The sequence below is a fragment of the Mytilinidion resinicola genome (assembly GCF_010093595.1).
Source record: "Mytilinidion resinicola strain CBS 304.34 unplaced genomic scaffold BDZ99scaffold_28, whole genome shotgun sequence".
Classification (NCBI taxonomy): Eukaryota; Fungi; Ascomycota; class Dothideomycetes; order Mytilinidiales; family Mytilinidiaceae; genus Mytilinidion; species Mytilinidion resinicola.
The window spans coordinates 513086-537051 of NW_022985464.1; the positions used below are offsets into that span (position 1 = coordinate 513086).

General features: G+C 53.2%; 12 protein-coding genes across 12 annotated transcripts; 8 read left to right on the forward strand and 4 right to left on the reverse strand.

The window, feature by feature from the left end:
• Window positions 1-284: 284 nt before the first annotated feature.
• On the forward strand, window positions 285-2139 carry BDZ99DRAFT_468531 (uncharacterized protein). The gene has a single exon (XM_033721273.1). It carries the CDS (start codon window positions 682-684, stop codon window positions 1762-1764), a length of 1083 nt encoding a protein of 360 aa, XP_033570165.1. The 5' UTR covers window positions 285-681; the 3' UTR covers window positions 1765-2139.
• Window positions 2140-2273: 134 nt separating this feature from the next.
• Window positions 2274-3341, reverse strand: BDZ99DRAFT_454048 (uncharacterized protein; the record flags this gene model as incomplete). Its single annotated transcript, XM_033718359.1, has 1 exon — window positions 2274-3341. Exon 1 carries the CDS (start codon window positions 3327-3329, stop codon window positions 2274-2276), a length of 1056 nt encoding a protein of 351 aa, XP_033570166.1. The 5' UTR covers window positions 3330-3341.
• A 627-nt stretch (window positions 3342-3968) lies between these two features.
• On the forward strand, window positions 3969-5532 carry BDZ99DRAFT_468532 (uncharacterized protein). Its single transcript, XM_033721274.1, has 2 exons — window positions 3969-3994; window positions 4048-5532. The coding sequence occupies exon 2, from the start codon at window positions 4050-4052 to the stop codon at window positions 5349-5351; it is 1302 nt and encodes a 433-aa protein (XP_033570167.1). The 5' UTR covers window positions 3969-3994; window positions 4048-4049; the 3' UTR covers window positions 5352-5532.
• A 186-nt stretch (window positions 5533-5718) lies between these two features.
• Window positions 5719-7048, reverse strand: BDZ99DRAFT_454051 (snare protein syntaxin-like protein 18/UFE1). The gene is made up of 4 exons (XM_033718360.1): window positions 6878-7048; window positions 6283-6813; window positions 6077-6195; window positions 5719-6017 (listed from the first exon to the last, which is right to left on the reverse strand). The coding sequence occupies exons 1-4, from the start codon at window positions 6995-6997 to the stop codon at window positions 5777-5779; spliced, it is 1011 nt and encodes a 336-aa protein (XP_033570168.1). The 5' UTR covers window positions 6998-7048; the 3' UTR covers window positions 5719-5776.
• A 79-nt stretch (window positions 7049-7127) lies between these two features.
• On the forward strand, window positions 7128-9216 carry BDZ99DRAFT_468534 (chorismate synthase). Its single transcript, XM_033721275.1, has 4 exons — window positions 7128-7610; window positions 7658-7697; window positions 7770-8091; window positions 8162-9216. Exons 1-4 carry the CDS (start codon window positions 7576-7578, stop codon window positions 9010-9012), a joined length of 1248 nt encoding a protein of 415 aa, XP_033570169.1. The 5' UTR covers window positions 7128-7575; the 3' UTR covers window positions 9013-9216.
• Window positions 9217-9395: 179 nt separating this feature from the next.
• BDZ99DRAFT_350390 (RNA-binding domain-containing protein) lies at window positions 9396-11384 on the reverse strand (the record flags this gene model as incomplete). Its single annotated transcript, XM_033714502.1, has 1 exon — window positions 9396-11384. A coding segment is annotated over one exon (1989 nt), but the record flags the coding sequence as incomplete, so codon positions are not given.
• Window positions 11385-11633: 249 nt separating this feature from the next.
• Window positions 11634-13134, forward strand: BDZ99DRAFT_427785 (putative DNA-directed RNA polymerase I and III subunit Rpc40). The gene is made up of 4 exons (XM_033717170.1): window positions 11634-11839; window positions 11895-11999; window positions 12050-12449; window positions 12499-13134. Exons 1-4 carry the CDS (start codon window positions 11807-11809, stop codon window positions 13077-13079), a joined length of 1119 nt encoding a protein of 372 aa, XP_033570171.1. The 5' UTR covers window positions 11634-11806; the 3' UTR covers window positions 13080-13134.
• Window positions 13135-13507: 373 nt separating this feature from the next.
• On the forward strand, window positions 13508-14282 carry BDZ99DRAFT_340515 (Gar1-domain-containing protein; the record flags this gene model as incomplete). The annotated part of the gene is made up of 5 exons (XM_033714360.1): window positions 13508-13559; window positions 13616-13716; window positions 13780-13925; window positions 13977-14005; window positions 14059-14282. Coding segments are annotated over 5 exons (552 nt in total), but the record flags the coding sequence as incomplete, so codon positions are not given.
• Window positions 14283-16344: 2062 nt separating this feature from the next.
• On the forward strand, window positions 16345-18380 carry BDZ99DRAFT_512286 (uncharacterized protein). Its single transcript, XM_033724619.1, has 3 exons — window positions 16345-16444; window positions 16495-16633; window positions 16710-18380. Exons 1-3 carry the CDS (start codon window positions 16382-16384, stop codon window positions 17927-17929), a joined length of 1422 nt encoding a protein of 473 aa, XP_033570173.1. The 5' UTR covers window positions 16345-16381; the 3' UTR covers window positions 17930-18380.
• Window positions 18281-19204, reverse strand: BDZ99DRAFT_427795 (protein transporter). Its single transcript, XM_033717171.1, has 2 exons — window positions 19047-19204; window positions 18281-18993 (listed from the first exon to the last, which is right to left on the reverse strand). Exons 1-2 carry the CDS (start codon window positions 19047-19049, stop codon window positions 18583-18585), a joined length of 414 nt encoding a protein of 137 aa, XP_033570174.1. The 5' UTR covers window positions 19050-19204; the 3' UTR covers window positions 18281-18582.
• A 215-nt stretch (window positions 19205-19419) lies between these two features.
• BDZ99DRAFT_176304 (eukaryotic translation initiation factor-like protein subunit eIF2B-gamma) lies at window positions 19420-21681 on the forward strand. Its single transcript, XM_033713012.1, has 2 exons — window positions 19420-19686; window positions 19924-21681. The coding sequence occupies exons 1-2, from the start codon at window positions 19509-19511 to the stop codon at window positions 21492-21494; spliced, it is 1749 nt and encodes a 582-aa protein (XP_033570175.1). The 5' UTR covers window positions 19420-19508; the 3' UTR covers window positions 21495-21681.
• A 717-nt stretch (window positions 21682-22398) lies between these two features.
• On the forward strand, window positions 22399-23935 carry BDZ99DRAFT_427802 (putative ER-golgi SNARE complex subunit). Its single transcript, XM_033717172.1, has 2 exons — window positions 22399-23459; window positions 23521-23935. The coding sequence occupies exons 1-2, from the start codon at window positions 22466-22468 to the stop codon at window positions 23550-23552; spliced, it is 1026 nt and encodes a 341-aa protein (XP_033570176.1). The 5' UTR covers window positions 22399-22465; the 3' UTR covers window positions 23553-23935.
• Window positions 23936-23966: the final 31 nt, after the last annotated feature.

Below are 23966 nucleotides of genomic sequence, written 5' to 3' on the forward strand. Positions count from 1 at the left end.
ACTTTGTCTCGACTGCAGCCAGAGAGATGTCCTGGTTCGTGGATGGTCTGTGCGAGGTGAAAAAGTTCCAAATCTCTCGAAAACTTTCACGACTTGCAACATCGGCCTCCGAAACCGACAACTCCCCCAAACCTCGTGCTCTACCGAATCTAATTGTTCGCCATGACGAGCAACAAGAAGCTGCGCGCTCGCGGCACCAAAGAGGAGAAAAAAGAACTCGTTGAAAAGCTGGTTGCAGACGGCGTCCGCGAAAAGAAGCCCACCAAGCTCAACACCAAGCGCAACAAGTACCCCAAGGCTCCGGCCCCGCTCATGGAGCTCGTCGAAAATTTCCTACGCGCACACGGCTACACGAACTCTGGACGGGAACTCGTTGAAACGAGGAAAAGGGAGACCGTGGATGGAATAACAGTTCCCATGTCTGGGCTAAGCGCCGATAAAGGATACCCAGACTTAACCACGCTGTTCAATGAGTGGGTGGAGGGCCCAGGGAAGAGCAGGAATCTGCCAAAAGAAGCAGACATCGTGGCCGAAAAACCCGCGAAAAAGTCGAAGAAGGATGTCAAGGCAGACACATCTTCTGACGAAGACTCCTCGTCCAGCGACAGCGACTCCGATAGCTCCTCAGACGATAGCAGTAGTCCTTCTGAGAACGATGAGAAAGAGGCGGAACCTGAGGCAATGGACATTGATAGCTCTAGTGCAAACTCCGACAGCGACAGCAGCGATGATGAGAGCTCCGACAGCGATAATGAGGCAGTCGCTGTGAAAGCGACTCCACCATCAAGCTCGGACTCCGAATCAGCAGACTCGAGTCCGACCAAGAAGAAGTCGCCGGTCCCAGTCGCAAAGAGCCTCAAACGAAAAGCTTCCATTTCGTCCTCTAGCTCCTCAAGTTCGAGTTCTAGCTTGGAGTCCAGTTCTGACAGCTCTGGCAGCTCCGACTCTGACTCTGATACGCCAGCAAAGAAGATCAAGAAGGTGAAAAAGGTGAAGAAAGCTAAATCTGCATCGTCATCCTCCTCTAGTTCCTCATCTAGCTCCTCATCCTCATCATCAAGCGATTCATCATCCTCCAGCGATTCGGACAGCGACGAAGCGACCAAAAAGGCACTCCCGGAATCAGATTCAGATTCGTCCTCGAGTGATTCAGACTCAGACTCATCCTCGAGCGATAGCGACGAGCCAGCAAACAAACCTCTTCCCGAATCAGGGTCAGACTCAGACTCAGACTCATCCTCAAGTGATTCAGATAACGATGAGCCGGCGAGTAAAGCTTTCCCTGAATCAGGCTCGGACTCGGACTCCTCAGATTCAGACTCGTCGTCCGACTCTCCAGCCCTATCTAAATCCAAATCCAAAACCAAGAAGTCCAAAGCCAACCCCTCGCCTCCCCGCAAGGGCTCTACCGACTCAAACTCCAGCGCCACCCTCCCCAGCAGCTCCCCCAAGCCAACAACCCAAAACAAACGCAAACGCACCGCCTCCCCTTCCGCCGACCCGACCTCCGGCGCTGATTCCTCCGCTAAGCGCCCGAAAGGCAGCGAGCGCAAATTCTTCAGCCGAATCCCCGAGAATGTCTATGTCGACCCCAAATTCGCGTCGAACAAATACGTCTCGTACGACTACGCAGACAAGGCCCACCAGGATCTCGTGGTGACGAAAGGGAAAGGGTTCACGAAAGAGAAGAACAAAAAGAAGAAGGGGGCCTATAAGGGAGGTTTCATTGACTCCACCCCGAGAGGCATTAAGTTTGAGGATTAGTTGATTGATGATGTAGACGTGTAGTATCGGCATTGAAAGTACGATCTAACGTATGCGGCTGCGGTGCCTATCGTAATCGACCCCGATGGGGGACAGTGCGTGGTTACTTGATGAGCGTTTGGGGACGGTGGAGCGGTGTAGCGGTGTAGCAGGGGCTATTCTTGGGGGAGGTTTGGAAAAGCTGGAACTGCGAGCAAATGGAGTGTAGACAGTTGAGGTTGGACTCAGTTGGATCATATCTCCTTGGTTACTTGGCGTGGGAAAAGTACTGTTGGGATTCGGCGTAATGGTAGACAGATATATCCCAAGATTGGCCTTGCCTAATTATCGATTTTACACTCATAGAGAGGTACAAAAGCAATTATATTTAACACTTATTGCCTGTCTTCGGACCACTGGAGTCCAGATGCGTGAGATATCTGGCACAAGATACGTCAAATAAATGGTATCTATACTAGTCGGGAGAAGCCTAACTCTCAAACCTCCCACTCTAATCCCCCGACCCCAGTTCACCTCCTCAACTTCCTCCTTTTCGCCTCAAATGCATCACTCTGCCCCGTCCCCCTCGGCCCATCCACAACTTCCCGCTTTCGACTACTCTCCAACTTCCCCCCGGCACCCCCCTTCCTCTGCGTCAACTTCGCAATCCGATCCACCCCGGCATCCAACCCCCTCCAATCCTCCCCTCCATACCCCAGATCCCTCGTGCGGCTCCCATTCTTCGCCCTATCTTTCTTACTCACCTTGGGCAACCGCACAAAATTCGATTCCTCGTACATCTGCCGCTCGGCCTCCTCGTCCCGCTCCCGCTGCGACTTCGTGTGCCGCCCACCAGCAACAATCGTGCTGCCGATGCTGGGCTGCGCGACGGGCGCGGATGACATCTCGGTAGCGATGAACTCGTCGAGGGTGTTTGACTTCACGGGCTTGCGGGCGTCTTTCTCCTCGCGGCCGCGGGTGGTCGGCATGGCAGTGGGCGTGACGCGGGGCGGGCGGTAGATGCTGTCCTTCTTCTTGCCAGCACCTGCGTCCGCTTCTACGGTCTGTGGCCGCACGAATGCGGCGGGGTTGGGGCGGTAGGCGAGCTCGTTGATGTCCTCGTCGTCGGCTCCGGAGTCTGAACCCTCGGAGCCGCTGCCGGAGAAGTCGGACGCGTTGTCCCCTCGGCGCGGTTTTGGTCTGGAGGGTTTGGGGTCTGCGGCCTTTTGGGCGGCGGAGCGGGAGGCATCGTCGGCAACTTTGACGACTTTGTCGATTTGGTATTTGAGGCGCGCTTCGAGGGGGCGGACGCCCTTTTCGAGGTAGACGCGGAGTTCGGTGAGTTTCTTGACTACGGCGTCTTGGATCGAGTCCGCTTCATCGTCGTCGGTGGAGTGCGATCGGAGTTTCAGGAGAATGAGGAAGACGAGGTTTTGCACGTATGAGAGCAGGAGCTCATTTTTGACGTCGAGGAGGGATATGCCGTCTTTTGGGGGAACAATGGCGGAATCCTGGGGAAGAGCGGTCGCTGCAGACTCGAGCGAGGCTGTTAGTGACGCGAGAAGCGCTGGTAGAGAATTTTCCATTGTCGATTGCGGATGTAAAGGTGTGGCTGGGGAGTTGTTGGAAAAAAATAGTTTGCGCATCGCCAAGATTTCAGCACGTGACTCTTATCGATTCCGATCCTCTCTAATTTTGCTTCCTCACTTTTTGATGACCCATCCAGCCATCCATATAAAATTCACTCCACCACAGCCACACCTTGCCAACTGACCAACCTCAGTACACACACAAGATAGTGCGATTCTAAGACACTGCCACCATCCCTAGAAAAATCCATTCATCATGGCGGACGCCCCGCCCCCGCCAACTGTGCCAGACCAGGCCTCGACGAATACTTCTTCTTCAACCTTCACTTCGACACTTGCTGCGGCACCAGCACCCGCACCAGCACCCGCAAAACGAGGCACGAAACGAGGCGCCAGCTCTACTCGAGCTCCCCGCGCAACCCGGAAACCGAATTTTGTCGGCCGCCGCAGCAAAGAAGAGCGTGATGCACTCGAACGGGAAGCAATGGAATTGGAGCGGTCGAGGAAAGCAGAGCGGGATGCTGTAGCTCGGCGTGAGAACCGTGGACTGTTCCGTGGTGCTCGAGGAAGGGGAAGGGGGGAGGGGGCACGGGGACGAGGGCGAGGAGGGTTCATGGGGGATGTGATCAGTGGACCGTTTTCTCAGGGGAGGAGCACGGCTGGTATGTATCGAATCTGTGGCTTGGTTGAAATGGAGGTAGTAATTGAGTATCAGATATGGCGAAGCGCACGCAGACATCTGGCGCTTTCAGCGGAGCATCTGGGTCGCGAGCGTACATCAAGAATGAGATGAAAGCCGAAGATGATGAGGATGCGGAGATGAACCGCGCATTGGGCTTCACGTCAAGGATCAAGAAGGAGAAGACGACGCAGGATGGTGGGTATGTCTCTTCTGACGATGACGACGGCGAGTTTGGCCCCAGGCTGGATATCGATGCTATCGATATCTCGTCTGGTGATGAGGCGGGTGATCTGGAGGGCAAGCCGAGAGAGTCGAGTGTCCCGCACGCGCTCATGCCGATTCGGATTCCAAGGCGCGAGCATCAGGATCGTGTGATCGGCATCAATACTGAAGCCAGCAATGCAACATCGGCGAAGGTTGCAAAACAGGCAGCGGAGAAAGGGGCTTCTACTACTGATGAGACTACTGAGTCTGCAACTCGGAAAGGCAAGGCGAAAGCGAAGGATGTCGAGATCACCGAAGTGCGAAAGCCATATAAAGGCATGTGGCAGGATTCAGACGACAAGGACGAGGAAGTCCGGATCAAGGCTGAACCAATCGACGACGACGAGCAGCCCATCACAGCCCCGGAGGCAGAGGCAGCCCCAGAGGGTGCCGATGAGGAGGCAGCGGAAAAGGAGGAGCCACAATCGCCACAGCTTGACAAGAAGTCCCACCTCAAAGGCAAAGGCCGCGCGCGCCGTCGTTCTGGTGTCCAAGACTCAAAACCATCACTCCAAACCGAAGAAGAGAAGCAAGAATGGCAGCGATCGCAAGCAGAACTCGAAGACATTCTCGTCGAGCTCGGTCAGGCGCAGTCCGCACCACGGAGCAAAGACCAAGACGCGGATGTCGAAATGAAAGATGTCGAGCAAACGAAAGACATGAAGGAAGATCGAGTCTACCTTTTCCAATTTCCACCCATCATCCCCGCCCTCGTCCCGCCAGCTGTCAAGAAAGAGGCACAGGAAGAACCGGCCCCTATCATCGCGGAAACGAATTCGACGCCTATCAAGATTGAAGAAGACGCTCCACCAAAGCCGGCCTCGTCAACCCTCACGTCTGGCCGCGTAGGCAAGTTGCGAGTTCACCAGTCCGGAAAAGTGACGCTGAACTGGGGCGGTATGAGTCTGGAGATCAAGAAGGGCATGAGTACCCATTTCTTGCAGGATACGGTCGTCACACGCATCACGCCGCAGAACGAGAGGGTCGGACCTGGAGATGAGGGTGACGCGTTGGGGTTTGGACAGGCTAGGGGCAAGTTTGTCGTCACGCCTGATTGGTCTGCGATGCTATGAATGGGACAGCTCTTGGACACGATTCGAGCATAAAAAAGGCGTATTTTTGGTGGTGCATTGCAGGTTGGGGATACAGATAAAAGGATCTAGCATAGCGATGGTTGAACAGCTTGAGTGGTCTGGATTGATGTTCAGGACATCGGATATTCAAAGTTAGAAATCCATACCTAACATACTTGCTATCGATGCTTGTGCATTTTAGAACTAGTTCTAAGCATACTTCAAGGTGCTTTCGAAATGAGGTCACACGTCCAGCCTGTGTACATCTATCTCTAGCTGTCCGAGGTCTTTACCGGTATTCCAGTTGACGCAGTTACGTCTTATTCAGATTTCAAAAAGAACCCAGTGTCATGACAGTAGCTTGAAAGTGTACACGATGTATTGATAGTGGCTAATTGGGTATATGTTTGCTCTGCTCAATCCCCCTATATCAACAAATCCCAGACAACCAGCGTCAAACAGAACGCGCTGGTCCCATAAAACAGCATGCGTGCCGTGCTCTTACGCTCTGCAGCTTTTTTCAGCTCTTTGTTACCGCCGCCTACGTTTTCGGCCGTTTGGTAGGTATTATCGATCAGCATGTCGATATGCTCGGATTGGATAGCGAGATTATTGACGATATTGCTCTGAAGCTCTGATATCTCCAGGAGTGACTTCTCAGCATGCCTATATCATCAAAATCAGCATTGCTCCAATGCATTCTAAGAGGTTTCCGACATCCATACCTAACCTGATCCAACGAATCCTCATACTGCTTCAACATATCCTGATTATCCTGCGCAAACATCTGCAACTGCTCCGGCGCCAGCCTCTGCTCCGTCAGCCTCTCCTCCTCCTCATAACGCTCCATCGCCGCCAGCCCCTTCCCCCCAACCCCTGCCCCATTCATCCCACTACCCCCATTCACGCCCTCCATCCCCGGCACAACCACCCCCTTCGGCACCGCATGCAGCACACTCTTCTCCCTCTCAATAACCCGCCGTATCCTAATCCCAATCATCTCATTCCCAAACGCCGCGCACAGCCCCAGCTGCGTCTGCAAATACTCCAGCACGCCGGCCCTGCACGCGCTGAACTGCCGCTCCCGCTCCTCCGCCGCCTCCTCCTCGGGGCTCGCGGCCGTTATCGCGCCGCCCGCGGCCCATCGCCCCAGCGCGCCTAGGCCTGTTCTCGCGCGCTTCTTGAGCGCGAGCGTGGTGGTCGTCTGCTGCCGCACGGCCTCGGCGTCTTTGAGCGAGGCGACGGCGGCGGTGAGCTCGCGGATGAGCTGTTTGGTGCTCGCGTCGATTTCTTCTTTCTGCGCGTCGGTGAGGTGTTTGACCGCGTGGCGGGCGGGGTGGAAGGGGGTGTTTGAGGAATTGCTGGAGGTGCGCGCAAGATGGGCGCGTGAGGGGCGGTCGGTGGAGAGGTAGGAGGCGCGGGTTTGGCGGAGGTATTTGTAGAGGGAGGCGATGTGGGAGCGCTGCGTTGGGGGTTTTGTTAGTTGTTTTTGGCGGTAGAGGGGATGAAGGGCTACGTGGACGTACGATGCGGTAGGCTTCTTGGAGGAAGTCGTCTAGGCGGCGGATGTCGAAGATTTCTGGGGGAGAGATGGGGGGCGCGGAGTGGCGGGCTAATGCCGCGTTGAAGTCGGGGGTTATGTCCATGGTGGGTGGTGCATGGTAGAGCGAAAGTGCGGTGGTGAAGTTGGTGATGTTGTTGGAAGCTGGGAAGAGTGGTCCAAGCGGTGGTGGGATGCAAGAGCTTTATTCAGTTTCAGGTGTCACCACTGTCCATGATTATGGAGGCTGAGGTTTGCGACCTTGAAAGACTTTCGAACTGAGTGGTTCTCGTGTCATTAAGAGTTTAGAAAATATTGAAGGACGTCAGACAATGGTGCCCCAGAATACATCTACGCATCAAGCACAGGCGGTCGTGGCCCCGTGACGAGGTGGGATGCGGTGACGGAGGACATCTTTTTTCTTTTCCGCTGCGCCTTAAGAAGTACATAATCTACGCCAATACATTGCCTCCTTGTACCCAAAATATACTCTCGATATCACGCAACAGGCCCCCCCTTACATATCAAGGACCCGAGTCAATTGCGCTGACTGTGCTGTGTGAATTGGTTCCACAGTCCTCTTCAGCTAGAGTACTCTCCGCACCTCCGATGACTCCTCCGCAATTATCATAAACACCATAAAGACTTCCGCACGCCCAGCTCTCACACCACTCCACCACCATCATGTCAACCTTCGGCACCCACTTCAGAGTTCATACGTAGGTACTGTTCTTCGAATTGAACATCAGCCACTGACATCCTCCAGCTATGGCGAGTCCCACTGCCTCTCAGTGGGATGCATTGTGGTATGTCACATAGTTCTACGCCAATTGCTTCACGGTCTCTTTCGTTAGAAAGCATGCTAACGTATATAAAAGGATGGCGTGCCCCCGGGCATGGAGCTCACTGAAGCCGACATCCAGCCCCAAATGACACGGCGAAGACCCGGCCAAAGCGCCATCACTACTCCCCGCAATGAGAAAGATCGTGTTGAGATTCAGTCGGGGACAGAATTCGGCGTCACGCTCGGGTCTCCGATCGCATTGCGCGTGATGAATGAGAACCAGCGGAAGCAAGATTATGGGAACAAGACTATGGACCTCTACCCACGCCCGAGCCATGCGGATTGGACCTACTTGGAGAAATACGGCGTGAAGGCGAGTAGTGGCGGCGGGAGGAGTAGCGCGCGAGAGACAATAGGTACGAACACGCTCTCGAGGATCCATACCCTCCACCCTTCAACAGCAACCCAATCGCTAACCCTCCCCAGGCCGCGTAGCAGCAGGCGCCATAGCAGAGAAGTACCTCCGTCTCGCACACGGCGTGGAAATCGTCGCCTTCACCACTTCCGTCGGCAACGAATTCCTCTTCCCGCCCACCCCCTCCCACCCCACCGCCTCCACAAACCCAGACTTCCTCAAACTCCTCGACGTGATCGACCGCGAGACCGTCGACAAGCATATCCCCGTGCGCTGCCCCGACGCCGCCGCAACCAAGCGCATGGAAGACCTCATCGCCGAGTACCGCGACCGTCATGACAGCATCGGCGGCGTCGTGACGTGCGTTATACGGAACTGTCCCTCAGGGCTCGGCGAGCCCTGCTTCGATAAGCTGGAGGCTATGCTCGCGCACGCGATGCTGAGCATACCCGCGACGAAGGGGTTTGAGATCGGGAGCGGGTTTGGGGGATGTCAGGTGCCTGGGTCTGTTCATAACGACCCTTTCATCAAAGCGACGGATTCGGCTGCTGGACGGCCGCGCTTGACGACCAAGACGAACAACTCCGGCGGTATCCAGGGCGGTATCTCGAACGGCGCGCCGATTTACTTTAATGTTGCGTTCAAGCCTCCTGCGACTATCGGCCAGGCGCAGACGACGGTTACGTACGATGAGGAGGAGGGTGTCTTAGAGGCGAAGGGCCGACACGACCCATGCGTTGTTCCACGCGCCGTGCCAATCGTAGAGGCTATGGCTGCACTAGTCATTATTGATTCATTAATGGCACAGCAGGCGAGGCAAACGGCGCGGAGTCTGCTGCCGCCGCTGAAAGCCACGATTCCGGCGGAGAAGACGGTAGTAGGGAATAGCAAGCTACAAGAAGAGATGACGAATGGGTCTTGATAGACGACAGTTCTTTCTTCTGGGCTGGTTTAGAAGATAGTGGGCGGAAGATGTGCATGTTTCAACAAAAGCACTGCTGTTTAGGCGATCAGAGTACGAGAACGGCGTTGAACAGGGTCTTAGGCCAGATATACAGTCCTCGTAACTCGATTCAACATTAAGAAAATGCAGCCGAGTTATCAACCGCGCTTTTGCCTCTGCGCCATACGTTTCCTTTGCATCCCGAACTGCCCCTTAACTGGCTCAGCTGGCTTGTCCGGCTTCGCTTTCGATGCCGCACCACCCTCCTCACCCTTCCCACCCCTGCCTTTCTTAAACCTCTTCGAATTCTCCTCATAACTCAACCCATTCCTCCTCGGCTTATGCTCAGCCCCCGCATCCCCATCATCCCTCTTCCTCTTCTGCCCACCCCACCTATCATCCTTCCCCCTATCCCCCTTATCCTCCCGCCCACCCTTCCTAGGCGCCCTATCCCCCCTCGTCTCCCCCCTCCCCTTCGCCTTATCCTTATCCTCCCTCTCCTTCCGCCTGACCACAATCTGCGCATTCTCAATCGCAAACTCCACAATCAACCGCTTCTTCCGATCCTGATTCGCCTCGACATCATCCTTCTTATTCTTCCCCTTCGTCAGCTTCACCATCGTCCGATAATCGACCGCGTGCCCGTTCAGCCACCGCAGCCCCATCAGCGCGCTGCGGTGGGTATAGTACTCGATAAACCCGTACCCGCGACTTCGCCCCGCGCCGCTGGCTTCAGCGACCTTCCCGCCGTCCGAGGTCTCGAAGACGACTTTGGCCTGCTTGACGACGCCCTGGCCGCGCTTCTTGCGGTCTGTCTCTGCGTCGCGCATTTCGGCGCCGCCGCGCGCGAGTTCTTCCTTGGAGAGACGCGTGCGCTTGCCTTCTTTGACGTCGGTTGCGAAGCCGACGACGGCTTGGCGCGCGAGAGCTTTCAGGTCTTTGGACGTGATGCTGCGGGGGATGTTGCGGATGGCGAGGCGGGTGAGGGAGAGGTGGAGCGAGGGGTTGCTTTCGATGAGCTTGCGGCGCTGAGTGGCGCTCGTTTCGCGCATGGCAACTTCAGAGGGCGAGAGGGATGCATAAAGGGGCGAGTTGGAGGCGATGGTCCCTTCGGAAAGGAGGTAGAGGCGGCGCTTATCCTTGTCGCGGTTGAAGCGGGATGCGGCGCTCTCGGTGGCGAGGCGGTTCGCGGAGACGCGGTCGACGGCGCGGGTGATGGAGAGGATGCGGCCGTCCATGGTGTAGGCGCCCGTGGGATCGGCGGAGGAGTCTTGGAGGACGGAGTGGGCAATGGTGATAGTTGAGCCATCTTTCTTGGCTTTGACGTCGTGCGTGACGTTGATTACGGGGTGGCTCTTCAGACAGGAGTCCGCATCGGCTGAGTTGTAGAAACTGACGAAGCCGGTGCCTCTGGGGCGTTCGGTTGCTTGGTCTAGGACTATGCGTGCATATCGAATTGAGCCGAATCGTGAGAAATGCTCCCGGAGTGAGTCGTCTGATGCGCTGAAGGGAAGGTTACGGATGAAGAGAGTCGTTGGGTCGTCTTTTGGTTTTGAGTCGTGTTTGGTCGCAGATTCTTCCTCGGCCTCCTCGTTCTCGTCGAACTCCTCATCAAAGTCGTCCTCGTCTTCGTCCTCGTCTAAAGTCACACCACCATCGCTTTCGGCGTCGGATGCATCTGAGTCTGCGACTTCTGCATCATCCACCTCTTTCTCGTCAGCAGTCGTCGGCTTGGTCTCTTCTTGCAGCGTCTGCCATGTAGCCTTTTCCACAGCCCAATCGACTGCGAGAGTCCTGCCATCCACCTCTTTCCCGTTGATAACCTCCAGTGCCTTCTCAGCATTCTTGCGCCCCCTCATGGTTATAAACCCAAATCCAGGCTGGAGACCAGTCTTCTGTTTTGGAATCGTGGCAAACTTGACCTTCCCAAAGCTGCGGAACAACACCGACAAATCCTCCGGCGTTTTAATGCTCCAGGGAAGATTTCGAATGATGAGTTTAGGCGGTTGTTGTACTTCACGCTTCTCTTTCTTCTTCTCTTCTCTGGCAGCCTTCGCCTCAGCCACTGCACTAGGCGCAGTACCCTTCTCCTCATCTCGATGCCTTGACTCGGCAAACTCGACCTTGATCTTTTGTCCCTTGAACTTCTTGCCATTGAATTCTTCCCGTGCTCGTTGTGCATCTTCAGCGTCGGCGAAAGTTACGAATCCGTAGCCTTTGCATTGTTTCGTAGCTGGGTCGAGAACAGCGACAGCGTGTCGGATAGGATATGAATTTGAGAAGTATTCCGTGAGCTCTTCTGTCGTTACTGTAGCTGGGAGAGATCTGACGAAAAGCGATTTTCTCTGCTCATTGGTGTCCTTTGATTTTTCTGAAATTGTCTCAGGTACTATTTCTGCGACCTCTGGATCGGAAAGCCTGGGCTTTTTACGTTCGGGCGCCATTGTGTTTAGATTTTGCGACTTGCGATAGATGCTGGAAAGCGGGATAGAAACTTTTCTAGAGAAGATGCCGCCGGAGAAACGATTCGCCGGGGCGGTGTAAAATTTAGGGAGCTTTGGCAGCCTTTGTCTCAAAATTTGTTCACCAAACTTGATACTCCCCACTACAACTCTGACTGCATATCTCTCACCTTAAAACCACCCCCAAAAACCTCCAACATACCCCGGAAAGACCTCTGTAACCCTCCTAGAAGAAACCGCATGGATTTGCTTGAAGCTTAGCCACAGATCCACCTAAACGACACCCCGTCACTACTCGACAATCGACGAGCATGGTCAGCCAGACAGAGCTCGACCGACGAAAGGTGATTGAAGTCTTCGGCGCTCTTATCAATCACATGTCTAACGCATCTTCCACAGATCGTCGGCATAAATGCTGAAACTGTGACCAATGTCACTTCCACAGACTACCCCGGTCAATGGCCAGGTGAAGATCATTCCTGGGACCTCGACTTCTTCAAGAAGGTAAGAGAGTGCCCCCCATAGTTTAGAGGACAAACGCTTATTCCAGCCAGACCTTCAACGTCCAGTTTCACTCTAATGACGAATTCGACGCTTCCTTCTCGCTCATTGGGCTCGATGCCTCCGTCGCAAACGCTTTCAGGCGCATCCTGATTGCCGAAGTTCCCACCGTCGCCATCGAAGACATCTTCGTGATACACAACACATCAATCATTCAAGATGAGGTCTTGTGCCATCGCATGGGTCTTATACCGTTCAGAGGCAGCCGGGATGGCTTGAGGTGGATGCATTGGTTCCGGAAGGGGACCGATGAGGACCCAGAAGGCAGCACGCACAACGACTACAATGTTTGCATTCTGAATTTGCAGATAGAGTGTACATGGCAGCCAGGTGGTCAGAATAGGGCTGTAAACGGAGAGACAGACCCGAACAAGCTTTACAACAACCACAACGGTAAGTCTCTGTAATCCCCAAGAGAGTTTCTCAGCTGACAAAGGCCCAGTATATGCCCGCGATATCGTCTACGAGCCAACTGGCCAGCAAATTTCAAGGTTCGCCGACGACCCTGTCCGAGCCGTGAATCCAGACATCCTAGTAGCCAAGCTACGACCCGAGCAGAAGATCAACATGAGAATGTACGCCATGAAGGGCATTGGTGCCGACCACGCCAAGTTCTCCCCCGTCGCGACAGCCTCGTACCGACTTCTACCAACCATCGACATCCTCAAACCTATACTCGGCCTACAGGCACAGAAGTTCGCACGGTGCTTCCCTAAAGGGGTGATTGAACTACAACCAGTCACACGTGAAGAAGCGCAGAGAAAGGGTAGTGGTTATGAGGGGCATGAGGGAGAGATGAAGGCAGTAGTGAAGGACCCGATGCGAGACACCGTGTCGCGAGAGTGCTTACGGCATGATGAGTTCAAGGGCAAGGTCAAGCTCGGTCGTGTGAGGGATCACTTCATCTTCAGGGTCGAGAGCACAGGCCAGTGGGAGAGCGATGAGCTGTTCTTAGAGAGCGTGAAGCTGCTCAAGATCAAGGCGCAACGGATGAAGCGGGGGTTGGCAGCGTTGATGCGATAGGTTGTAATTGTACGATTGGATGCCAATGAATATACCCAAAGCTATAACAGCTGAGCCGCTCTGGGAGGTGACGCCTTGGTGATTGATCAAATGCTCATTGACGTACTATGACAAGTGATTATAATCATAAAGACCATATTGTCAATATCCAACCAATAGCAAGCGAGAAATGCCGCAGCTGTCATGTGACCTTGGCGAAAATCCAAACTTTGATCCGATTGAATTTCTATCTCGATTTTGCGCAACTTCGTCCCACCAAGAGCTCCCATTCCACCCTTCGCACGACTCAAAAATGGCATCCCGAGGCGGTTCTCGAGGCCGCGGCGGCTTCTCCCCTGGTGGACGAGGCGGCGGAAGCAATTTCACGCCCCGCGGAGGTGCGACTCGATCTGCGCAAAAAGCTGCGACAGCTAGCTAACATCTTCATAGGTCGAGGCGGAGCTTACCAGCAATCATACGGACCCCCTTCTACTGTATTCGGTGCGTGAAATACTAAAGCCATGGGAAGAGAGAAGATTGGTGCTAATGTGGGGCAGAGATGGGCAAATTCGTGCATGCGTGCGAGGGCGAGATCGTGTGCGAGTCGATCAATGTCAAGATCCCGTATTTTAATGCGCCGATTTACCTTGAGAACAAGGTATGCGAATACTACAGAAACACCGGTAGAAGGCGTGTGGACATGGAGCTAATGCGAGCGCAGACACCGATCGGAAAAGTCGACGAGATCCTAGGACCGCTCAACAAGGTCTACTTCACTATCAAACCGCAGGAAGGCATCCAAGCCGAGTCATTCAAGAATGGAGACAAGTTCTTTATTGGTGGGGATAAGCTGTTGCCGTTGGACAAGTATGGATGCCTCGGATGAGAATTGAGGACAAATGCTGACTATTTGCACAGGTTCTTGCCGAAGCCTAAGCCCCCACCAGGTATGTCATTCCTCTGCTAAAATTTGTTGCCATGGTATTAATTGAGTGTGCAGGAGCACCAAAACCAAAGCGTGCCGGTGGTGGTCGCGGAGGAGCTGGCGGTGCACGAGGAGGATTCTCACGCGGACGAGGCGCACCACGAGGACGAGGAGGCTTCGGCGATCGGGGTGGCAGGGGCGGTTCCAGAGGCTTTGGCGGAGGACGAGGCGGAGGGTTCCAGTCTTCACGTGGTGCTCCCAGGGGAGGTAGCAGAGGGTTCACTCCTAGGGGACGAGGAAGTTATTGAGTGCAAATCTGGTTTCTTTGGCTGCGGCAGGCGTTCAGGTGGTGGGAAGGTCCGTGTACCGAGTTTATGGCGCTTCGACGAAGCTAAATATGCTTCGAAAAAATGATAACGTACTTCACAAGCGAGTCGGCCACACAAGCGAGTCGGCCACCTCATCATATTTAGCTGCCTTAAACGTTGATTGCTCCACAACGCCAATAGATATCAACTAGATACAAGTTGTAGCCTAATCTGCAGCAACCTCTGCATATTTTTTGCACGTACGAGCGTTGTGCCCTGGTTCGCCGCAGCGCCTACAGCGCTGCACGCCGCCGCTGGAGCGCGCTCCGGCTTGCTGCCTTTTGCTTTGAGCTGCCTCCTCGATTCTTTGAGCAGCTATTTGAGAGCCTGCTTCCTTTGTTAGAGTTCCTTCCCTCTGAATCCGCTTTTTTTTGCGCGCCTTGCGCTTTGTGGCAGCTTCATTTGCCTTTTAAAGGCTGGCAACTGTATCGCGCAGCAGCGTGGCTTTATGCATTATAATTGCAGCACCTTTAGAGAGGCTATTAAGCAAGTCAAGAATAGCTGTAGGCGAGCTATTTTGATGCATTTGAATGCGATTACAAATTAAGGCTGATTAAGAGTCTAGCTCGAGAGCGTTGCTTGGTGTTTTTAATTCCCATTAAGCCTCCACGGCGGGAGGCGACGGCGTACGAAGCACAACATCAAGCTTTAAGAGCACTGCCTCTGGATCAAGCGGCACAAGGCCTGCGCCTCGAAAGCTTGCGCAAATATTGCTCTTTGTAATTAAGTTGTAGAATGCTGCTTTAAATGCCGGCAGGAACTCTAGCTTTGTGATATAATTGATGTAGTGGCGTACTAGGTCCTCAATTTGGCGCCCGTACGCCTTTTTCAATGGCAAAAAGCAGCCAACATCAAGCGGCTGCAGCAGGTGCGACGAATGCGACGGCATACAGAGAGCAATGATGTTGTTCTCCTTGCAAATTTGTTGGAATTCGAGCGAGATATGGCTCTCATGGCCATCAATAATCAGCAGCCGATGCGTGCCTATGGTGCGATCTTTTGTATGCATATTAAAATGCTGCAGCCAGGCAACACCAAGCTCATTCGTTGTCCAGCCATTGTCGCTCACTGCCATAACCCAGTCCGGTGGTATATCGTCGCCCTCGTACCATGCAGAGAGATGGTACTTGCCTGCAAAGATGATGAATGGCGGGATGGCCCATCCACAGGCATTGATTCCTTGGATTATTGTTGTCCATTCGCGATTGCCTGGCTGTACAGCTTTTGGTCGATTGCGCCGCTCGGAGCCTGTTACAACCATGCTTGATGAGATAACGCCCATTTAGAAGCCAGCTTCATCAAAGTTGTATGTATCGTTATTAATAATGCCGTACTTTGCTTTTATATTGTATACAAGCTTAAACCAATTGCCAATAACCTCTGGATCTTCGCATAGAGCTCTTTAATAGTCGTACTTTCGATTAAACTTTGTTTTAAGCTCGTCCGTTCGCTTGATAAAGTTGTTTGGCCAGTTAATGCCCACTTGGCCAGCACCGCGCTCGGCGAGTAGCTTGTTGGCTATCTCTCGTACAGCAGTTAAGCTAGGCGAAAACCCTCGCGAATCCAGGTCGAGTATATGTTGAACAATGGCTGATTCTTCAAGCTTTGAAAGCTTCTTTGAATTAGGCTCACAATCGCGTCGTGCAGTCATTCCGCCGCGTCGGTCTTGGAGCGTGCTTTTGGGGACATTGTATATGCCTGCAGCGCGTCGTTCGCTTGGAATTTGATTTCGTCGGATAGCTAGGAGAGCTAAGGCTAGCCTGCCTTCTTTTTGGATTGATTGCGCGTTGTGTTGTCGACGCATATTGGTTGTTGGTTGACGCGTCGCGTTTTCGTGATGAGGTGGCCGACTCGCTTGTGTGGCCGACTCGCTTGTGTGGCCGACTCGCTTGTGAAGTACGTTACCTATGCTCAAAACTCTTTCACAAATACTGCCAAGGCCGCTAGTGATTTATGAACTTCACAGCCTTTGGAACCTCCAAAACTTAACAACGCGACGAGAAATATAGCAAGATCTACCAACCGCCAATATGAAGTTAGATACCAAGGCTATCCGCCACCTCACGGCCGAGGACTGGAGAGTTCTTACTGCTGTGCGTGTGCTCTGCGAAAATTTGGATGGAACTCAACTGATGCTCCACAGGTGGAAATGGGCAGCAAAAACCACGAACTCGTGCCCACAAAACTAATAGGACAAATATCTGGCCTCAAGAGCGGTGTTCATAGAAATATCTCCAACTTAGCCAAGGTCAACTTGATCGCAAAAATTCAAAATGCAAAATGTAGGCTCTATTTCTTTCGTCTTTCGTTCATCTCTAAGTTTCTTTCTTCAATATCGTCCACTCACACTATGAAAAGACGACGGCTACCGCCTAACCTATGGCGGACTGGACTACCTTGCCCTCAACACCCACCGCAAATCCACTAGCATCTATAGCGTCGGCAACCAAATCGGCGTCGGCAAAGAATCAGACATCTACGTCGTCGCCTCCGCAGAAGGCATCCAGCGCGTGCTCAAAATCCATCGTCTAGGCCGCATCTCCTTCCGCACTGTCAAGGCTAATCGCGACTATCTCCGCAACCGGACTTCTGGATCATGGATGTATATGAGTCGTCTCGCGGCACTGAAAGAGTTTTCGATTATGAAGGCGCTGCATGAGAATGACTTCCCGGTGCCAGTACCGGTGGCGCAGAGTAGACACACGATTGTCATGAGTCTGATCAACGCATTTCCCTTGAGGCAGATTAGCAGTGTTCCGGATCCAGCGGGGCTGTACGCAGAACTGTTGGCATTGATTGTGCGCTTAGCGGGAGTAGGGCTCATTCACGGAGATTACAATGAGTTCAACATTCTCATTGAGGAGAGGAAGATGGGGCTTGATGGGAAGACTCATTCGCTGCCAGATATTGAGGAGGAGCAAGAGCTGGATGCACTGGGGAATGCGCCGATGCTTGAAGGTGGCACAGAGGTGAAGGAGCCCACAGAATCGATTACGCTCGTCCCGACTATCATCGATTTCCCGCAAATGGTCTCGATTGATCATCCGAATGCGCAGTACTACTTCGATAGGGATGTGGCGTGTATCAAGCGCTTCTTCTCGAGGAGGTTCCACTTCACTAGCGATGAACCCGGTCCGTTCTTTGCAGAATCGATCAAGGTTGTTCAGAACCGGTTGGATATTGCGGTTGAAGCTTCGGGGTTCAGCAGGAAGATGGCGAAAGAGCTGGATGCGTACATGAAGGAAGTCGGTGCGGATGGTATTGAGGGCGAAGGACGGGCAGAGGGCGAGGAGGAAGATGATGACAGTGAGCTAGAAGAAGGAGGAGTTCTTGTTCAGCCAGAGGTTGGAGCACTGCCGCCGACCGAAGATGAAGAAGTGCTCGCCTCACAAGGTGGCCCAGTCACAGCTGCCAACCTAAGGCTCCTGCATTCGAGTCTTGTCCACGGTATGGAGGTTCTTGATATTAAGGATGGAGAAGCGGCACCGGAGCTCGTTCCTGCTGTTGCTCCATCTGTTGCTCAGTCAACCTTCTCTAAGCGTGGCGCTGCTAAGGCGGCTGCTGGATGGTCTATATGAGTATAGGAGCCCTTGTCAAAGGCTACAATCTCCTAGTATGAAGTGGGGTTTCAGCATCTTCCAAGGGTCTAAAAACGGCTTTGTCTGAAAAGTTATGCGATACACAAGCTCCAACCAACAACAAGGAACAGGGACCAGTCTACATTGATGCAATCCCAATCTTGAGAACTGGACCAGTTGAAGACACCCCGGGCCAAGAACAAATTTTAAGTTCCAGAGCGAGGGGTTCCAAAGGGGGTGACAGTAGACTGTTGCGATCTCGACTTAGGGATGGTGGAGAAGAAAGATGGAGTACTTGCGTACTCCAATTGCGAATATATCGTAGAGCAACGAAGAAGTCCCATAATTTTAGGGCCATATCAACTTCACACATTTCAATATCCTAAGCTCTTTACGTGCAATGTATTTACAACCGTCGTAGGGTGCTATTTTACAGAGATGATCTACAATGCCCCAAACGCCATGCTAATGCTGTCCAATATCGTCCCGCCTTATATGACGAAACAATCGAAGGTGTGTCTCCAAATGCTCAGGTTCTCCCGGCCACCCCAACCCCAAACCCAACCAACACGCCCACATGTGTCGCGGACCCCTTGACCGGAGGCACCCAGAGAGGAGAATATCGTCAAACCACCGCCCCATCCAACCTACCACTACCGGTCCTTGAACACCTTCGGCTTCCACCCCTCCTTCAACTCTGCCTCTCTCGCCGCCACTTCCTCCGCCGTCCGCACTTCCATCTCTATCCGCTCCCGCGCGCGCAGAATCTTACTTTGCAGATAAAAACTCCCTCCCTTCTTCGGGTCATTCAGATCAAACAGCTTCTTGAATCGCTCTTGCACAGCCGTGAGGTTCGTCTCTCCGCCCTTTGGTGGCGGCACATTCAGGATCTTGCACGCTTCGTCGAGTGTCAGGCCGGAGGCGGAGAAGGTTGTAGTGTTTGGGTTTTTCGAGGCGGCGGCGGCGTATTTTTGGGAAGCGGCGGCTTGTCGATACGATTCGGCGAAGGCACGGCCGAGGATGCGCGAGCCGGTGAGGACGACTTGGGTTATTATGCGATGCGCCTGGAGGGGGTTAGAGAGGTGGGTGGTTGATGGGAGGTGGCGGTGGTTTTTACCATTGCGATGTGCTGTGGAAGTTTGGCGGCCGAGCGGAGGTTTGAAGGGCGGCGCTGGTTGGGAGAGATGGATTGAGCGCAATATGGATGGATTCAAGGCGGCTGACGGCCGGCGGAGGAATTGTTGCAGGCGTCGGCGAGGTAGTGGTAGATGGGATGGGATGAAGCATAGAAAATTGATCGGAGGTCTGGCAGTCTCTCCCGAGATACATTACGTAGAGTATGTCAGCGAATATTACGGCTCTACCGCAACCACAATGAACGTTCGAGTCACAAACCTTTGAAGTTTACTTCTTTCTTTCCTGATACTTCGAATAAACAGATTCCCTTAGCTACGTGGACGGATGACTACAGTATCATGTGCACCAGCCTACGAACTGACTACCTCTTCCTACACCACGTCTCAAAATAAAAAAAGCTAGGGTCCTAGATCTACAGTCACTGGCGGGTTCCTTGAAAACAATGCCACATTCAACAATGCCGCAACCAGGCTTCCAGGCCGTCATCCTCTGCGGGCCAGGGGCCTCTATGAGCACATTTACCTCGAATCCCGCCGATATTCCAAAAGCTCTCCTCCCAATCGCGAATAGGCCTATGGTGTGGTATCCTCTGGAATGGTGCTATCGCATGGGAGTCACAGGTACATCGCCCTTCTAAACGTTCGCTCCAAGTCTTGTCGCGGGTCTTAATACACCTATCTACCACCGTATGAAGTCGTTCGAGACACTTTCAGGACTCTGAACGTGGTGGGGGTTCATATTTGTGAATAACTCCGAGCCTCGCTGGACCACCTCATATGGCGGCAGAATAGTGTATACATTCGTGACGACACATTTTACGCAGCTTCCAGACATAATAGCATACTTACGTTCTGCAGATATCACGCTCATCACACCCGCCGAGTCCAAGGACGCAATCGAAGCTGCTTTGTCGCAAAACCCCCACCTCACGTCCCTCCCCGCACCTCGGCCTGACCTCAAAGCCCCGAAAGGGTTGACACACCAGACAGGCACAGGGGAGATATTTCGACTAGAAGAGGTGCAAAAGATCATTACTGGTGACTTCATTGTTCTGCCATGCGACATAGTTTGCGAGCTTGGTGGGGCATCATTAGCTGAAGCATGGATGGTTGAACAAGGAGGTCTCGGTGGAGCTACGGGTGGCATCTTCGATGGGATAAAAGCACCGATAGGGCTTGGGGGTGAAAAGATTGGTCGAAGAGGTGGATTAGGTGTTTGGTACGAAACGAAGACCGAGGATGGCGTGAAGGGAGAAGAGACGGATTTCATTGCCTTAACGCCTCTATCACCACCGATTGTACCTCCGTCTCGAGACTCTTTACGCCGAGATATCTCCAACCTGGCATACACTGTACCTACCGATACGCTGAACGATATTGTCGAAGCCCGGAGAGTCCTACCCGTTCGGCATCAGCTACTCAAGAAGCACGGGCGCATAAAGATGCTGACCACACACCGAGACGCACACGTCTACTTCTTTCCGTACTGGGTGCTGGAGATGATGAAGAGAAACGAGAAGTTTGAGAGCATCAGTGAAGAGGTGTTGGGATGGTGGGCGAAGGCTGGATGGCAGGAAGGTCTGGGAGACAAACTCGGTCTACGAGATATCTTCCAAGATGGAAGCGGCTCAGACAGTCCCGTCTCTAAGTCTTTCGGCTTAGACGAAGAAATCAATGTTGCCAAGCTAAGCAGCACATGGGTTGATCCAAATCCAAGCGCAGATGGAGGAAATGCACCGCTTTCATTTGCATCAAGAGTTCGAGACCCTGATTCTCCTCAAACACCACTATCGACCTTGAACCAAAAGCTACCACTACCAATACCTCCGATTTTGGCCTACATCCAACCATCAGCACCCACCAACGCCCTCATCCGCCGCGTGGATTCTGTACAACTCCTACTCAACGTCTCCCTCCGTCTGGCGAAACTTCCATCAATAGAAGAAGTTGGCGCAGAAAAAGCCTCACCTCTCGCGCACAAGTTCAAGATCGCACACAAAAAGACAATACCAAAGCGTTGTAGTGTGCAAGCCGAAAACTCTCTCCTCGCCGAAAACGTCACCGTGGAAGAGAAGTGCAACATAAAAGAGTCAGTCATCGGCTTCAACTGCAAGATCGGAGAGGGAGCTCGCCTCTTACGCTGTCTGATTATGGACGGCGCGGAGGTAGGGGCCAATGCACAGCTATCCGATTGTGTGCTTGGAAGGAGGTGTAGGATTGAAGGGGGCCCTGCGAAGGGTGATGACAAAACGGTGCTGAAGAAGTGTGAGGTTCAGGAGGGCCATGTGGTCAAATGGGGCACGACGGCCAGCGATGAGAAGTTCATGAGGTTTGACCTGCCGAGTGATGATGATTTGGAGGAAGGGGATGCTGGGTTCGCAAGCGATGGAATCGAGGCGTCACAGTCGGAGGGCATATCTTTGCGATGAAGTGCCTTTAAGTAGGTATGCGTACAACTAGTCCAGCACTGTCACTGAAGTGCTTCGACACTTTCAAAGTGTCAATCAACTGTTTCAACTAACCTGGTCGCTCTCCGCACTAACATGAGCAATGATGAACTTTTAATGGCAAGGAAACGTTGCAAGCTTAGTACAGCATCATAGAAGCTTCCCTGGAGATTTTATATGTCGTGGACACGGCGACGTTGTCAGGGGTCCTCTGCGATACCATAAGAACCTAGGCACGCTGGGCATGGAAAAAGTGGCACACTCATCAAGTACGCAGCCCGGCCCGTGCATACACCTATCTGCCACTGCATGAAGTGCTTCAACAAGTTTCCACTTAGACCAAAGCGAAGAACTTTTATCTTGTTCCAATACTTGAAAATTCTCTGAAGCACCCTAAACAGTGGCAGACAGGTATACACATGAGACAGCTTGTCCTGGAATTAGTGTGCCACCTTTTCCATGCCCCGCGTGCTAGGCTAGATGTAACGACTACCATAACTGAAATTAGGCTTCGAAAATAAGCCCTGATTAAACATTCCGTGGGCGCTCTAAGTGGCTGTTTACTGCGGTACAAGAAGTCTGGAAACGTGATGATTTAGAAATGTATCATGTGAGCATTTGAGCCAATGAGAAGAACTTGACACTTGTTCTTGCTATACAACACATATTCCACGTGCTAAAATCTATACATATGTTTGAGTTCTACTACAGTCTCATCTCATAAGTTCAGTCCGACTTCAGTGTTCAACCTCACAATAAAGCGACAAGATGGTGAGTGTAATCTACGCCTAAAGAAGCGTTTCTTTATGCTGACTCAACAGCCGATCATTCACCCCCCGTGGCCCCTGCCGATGCATTTCATGAACGCTCCGGCCAGCAACGCCAGCAACAACCGCTACAGCGCCAACACCTCCGCCCGATTCGCGCACTCCCACCGCATAACCACCTCCAACATGGCGACCGCCTCTATCCAAGACCGCACCGCCGAGTTCCGCTCCATCCTCGTTCAAGCTCAGCGCCGCCACCCGCAGCAGGGCCGCCAACCACTCCTCTCCCCCTCGCAGAAAGCCTCCGCAAATGGAACCGCCACACCCAGCAAGCGCTCCGAGTTTGCGCGGCGCGCCGCAGATATCGGTCGCGGGATCTCAGGCACAATGGGCAAGCTGGAGCGCCTGGCGGAACTCGCAAAGCGGAAGACCCTCTTCGACGACCGGCCCGTCGAGATCAACGAGCTCACCTACATCATCAAGCAAGACCTGTCGGCGCTGAACACGAACATCAAGGGCCTGCAAAGCCTGACAGCCGCGCAGCATCCGAATGCGAAACCGGGTGGCGGCGACCAAGTCGGGGAGCATAACCAGAACGTGCTTATGCTGCTGCAGAGCAAGCTCGCGGACGTTGGGGGCAACTTCCGAGAAGTGCTGGAGGTGCGGACCAAGAACATCCAGGCGAGCCGGAGCCGGACGGAGAACTTTGTGAATGTGGCGGCAAGCCATAGCCAGTCGCTGGACCCGCAGCGGACGGATAGCCCGCTGTATAACCAGACGCCGCAAAGGGGACGATCGCCTGGGTTCCAGAATACGAGCGCTGCGCAACAGGACTTGCTGTCGCTGGATCCGGCGGGGAGTTCGGCGCTCATGCGGAATGGGCCGCAGAGCGATGCGCAGTTGATGTTGATGGAGGAGGCACAGCCGCAGAATCAGTATATTCAGCAGCGGGGGCAGGCGATTGAGACCATTGAGAGCACGATTAGTGAGCTCGGGAGTATCTTTGGGCAGCTGGCGCAGATGGTGTCGGAGCAGAGTGAGCAGATTCAACGTATTGACGCGAATACTGAGGATGTGGTGGATAATGTGCAAGGGGCGCAGAGGGAGCTGATGAAGTATTGGAGTCGGGTTAGTGGGAATAGGTGGCTGGTGGCCAAGATGTTTGGGGTGTTGATGATATGTGAGTTTCCTCTATTGAGTATATGTTGCTGGAGACATTGTTTACTGACTTTTGATCCTAGTCTTCCTTCTTTGGGTTCTAGTCGCAGGATAGCATGCATCAAGGCTGCTTTCAGGGCACATCGCATTCACGGAATGGTTTAGTCTGGCCGCAGGTGTGAGATGAATGGGTATACCCAAATAATGAAACATCTTACCTGCAAAGGTCCGGACCTGACGAACAAAATAAAGCCAATATCAGTACTGACGCTTGGATAAATCGTCGTAGAGCGTCGATTATACACATTCCGGGCAACACCGCCGGCTTTCCATCCCATAGGGTTATGTTTTTAGTAGCGTCTTAGAATACTTTTATTATCACTGGTAGAATTTTCTTATGTCTGACGCTAGTCGCTGTGTATTATATAGAACAGGTTACTATAGACCTCAGCAATCCAAACGGTTCTTGGAGAGACCTAGAACTCTTACTCGCTTAGCAAATGCATCACTGCCGCCTATTTCAATCACG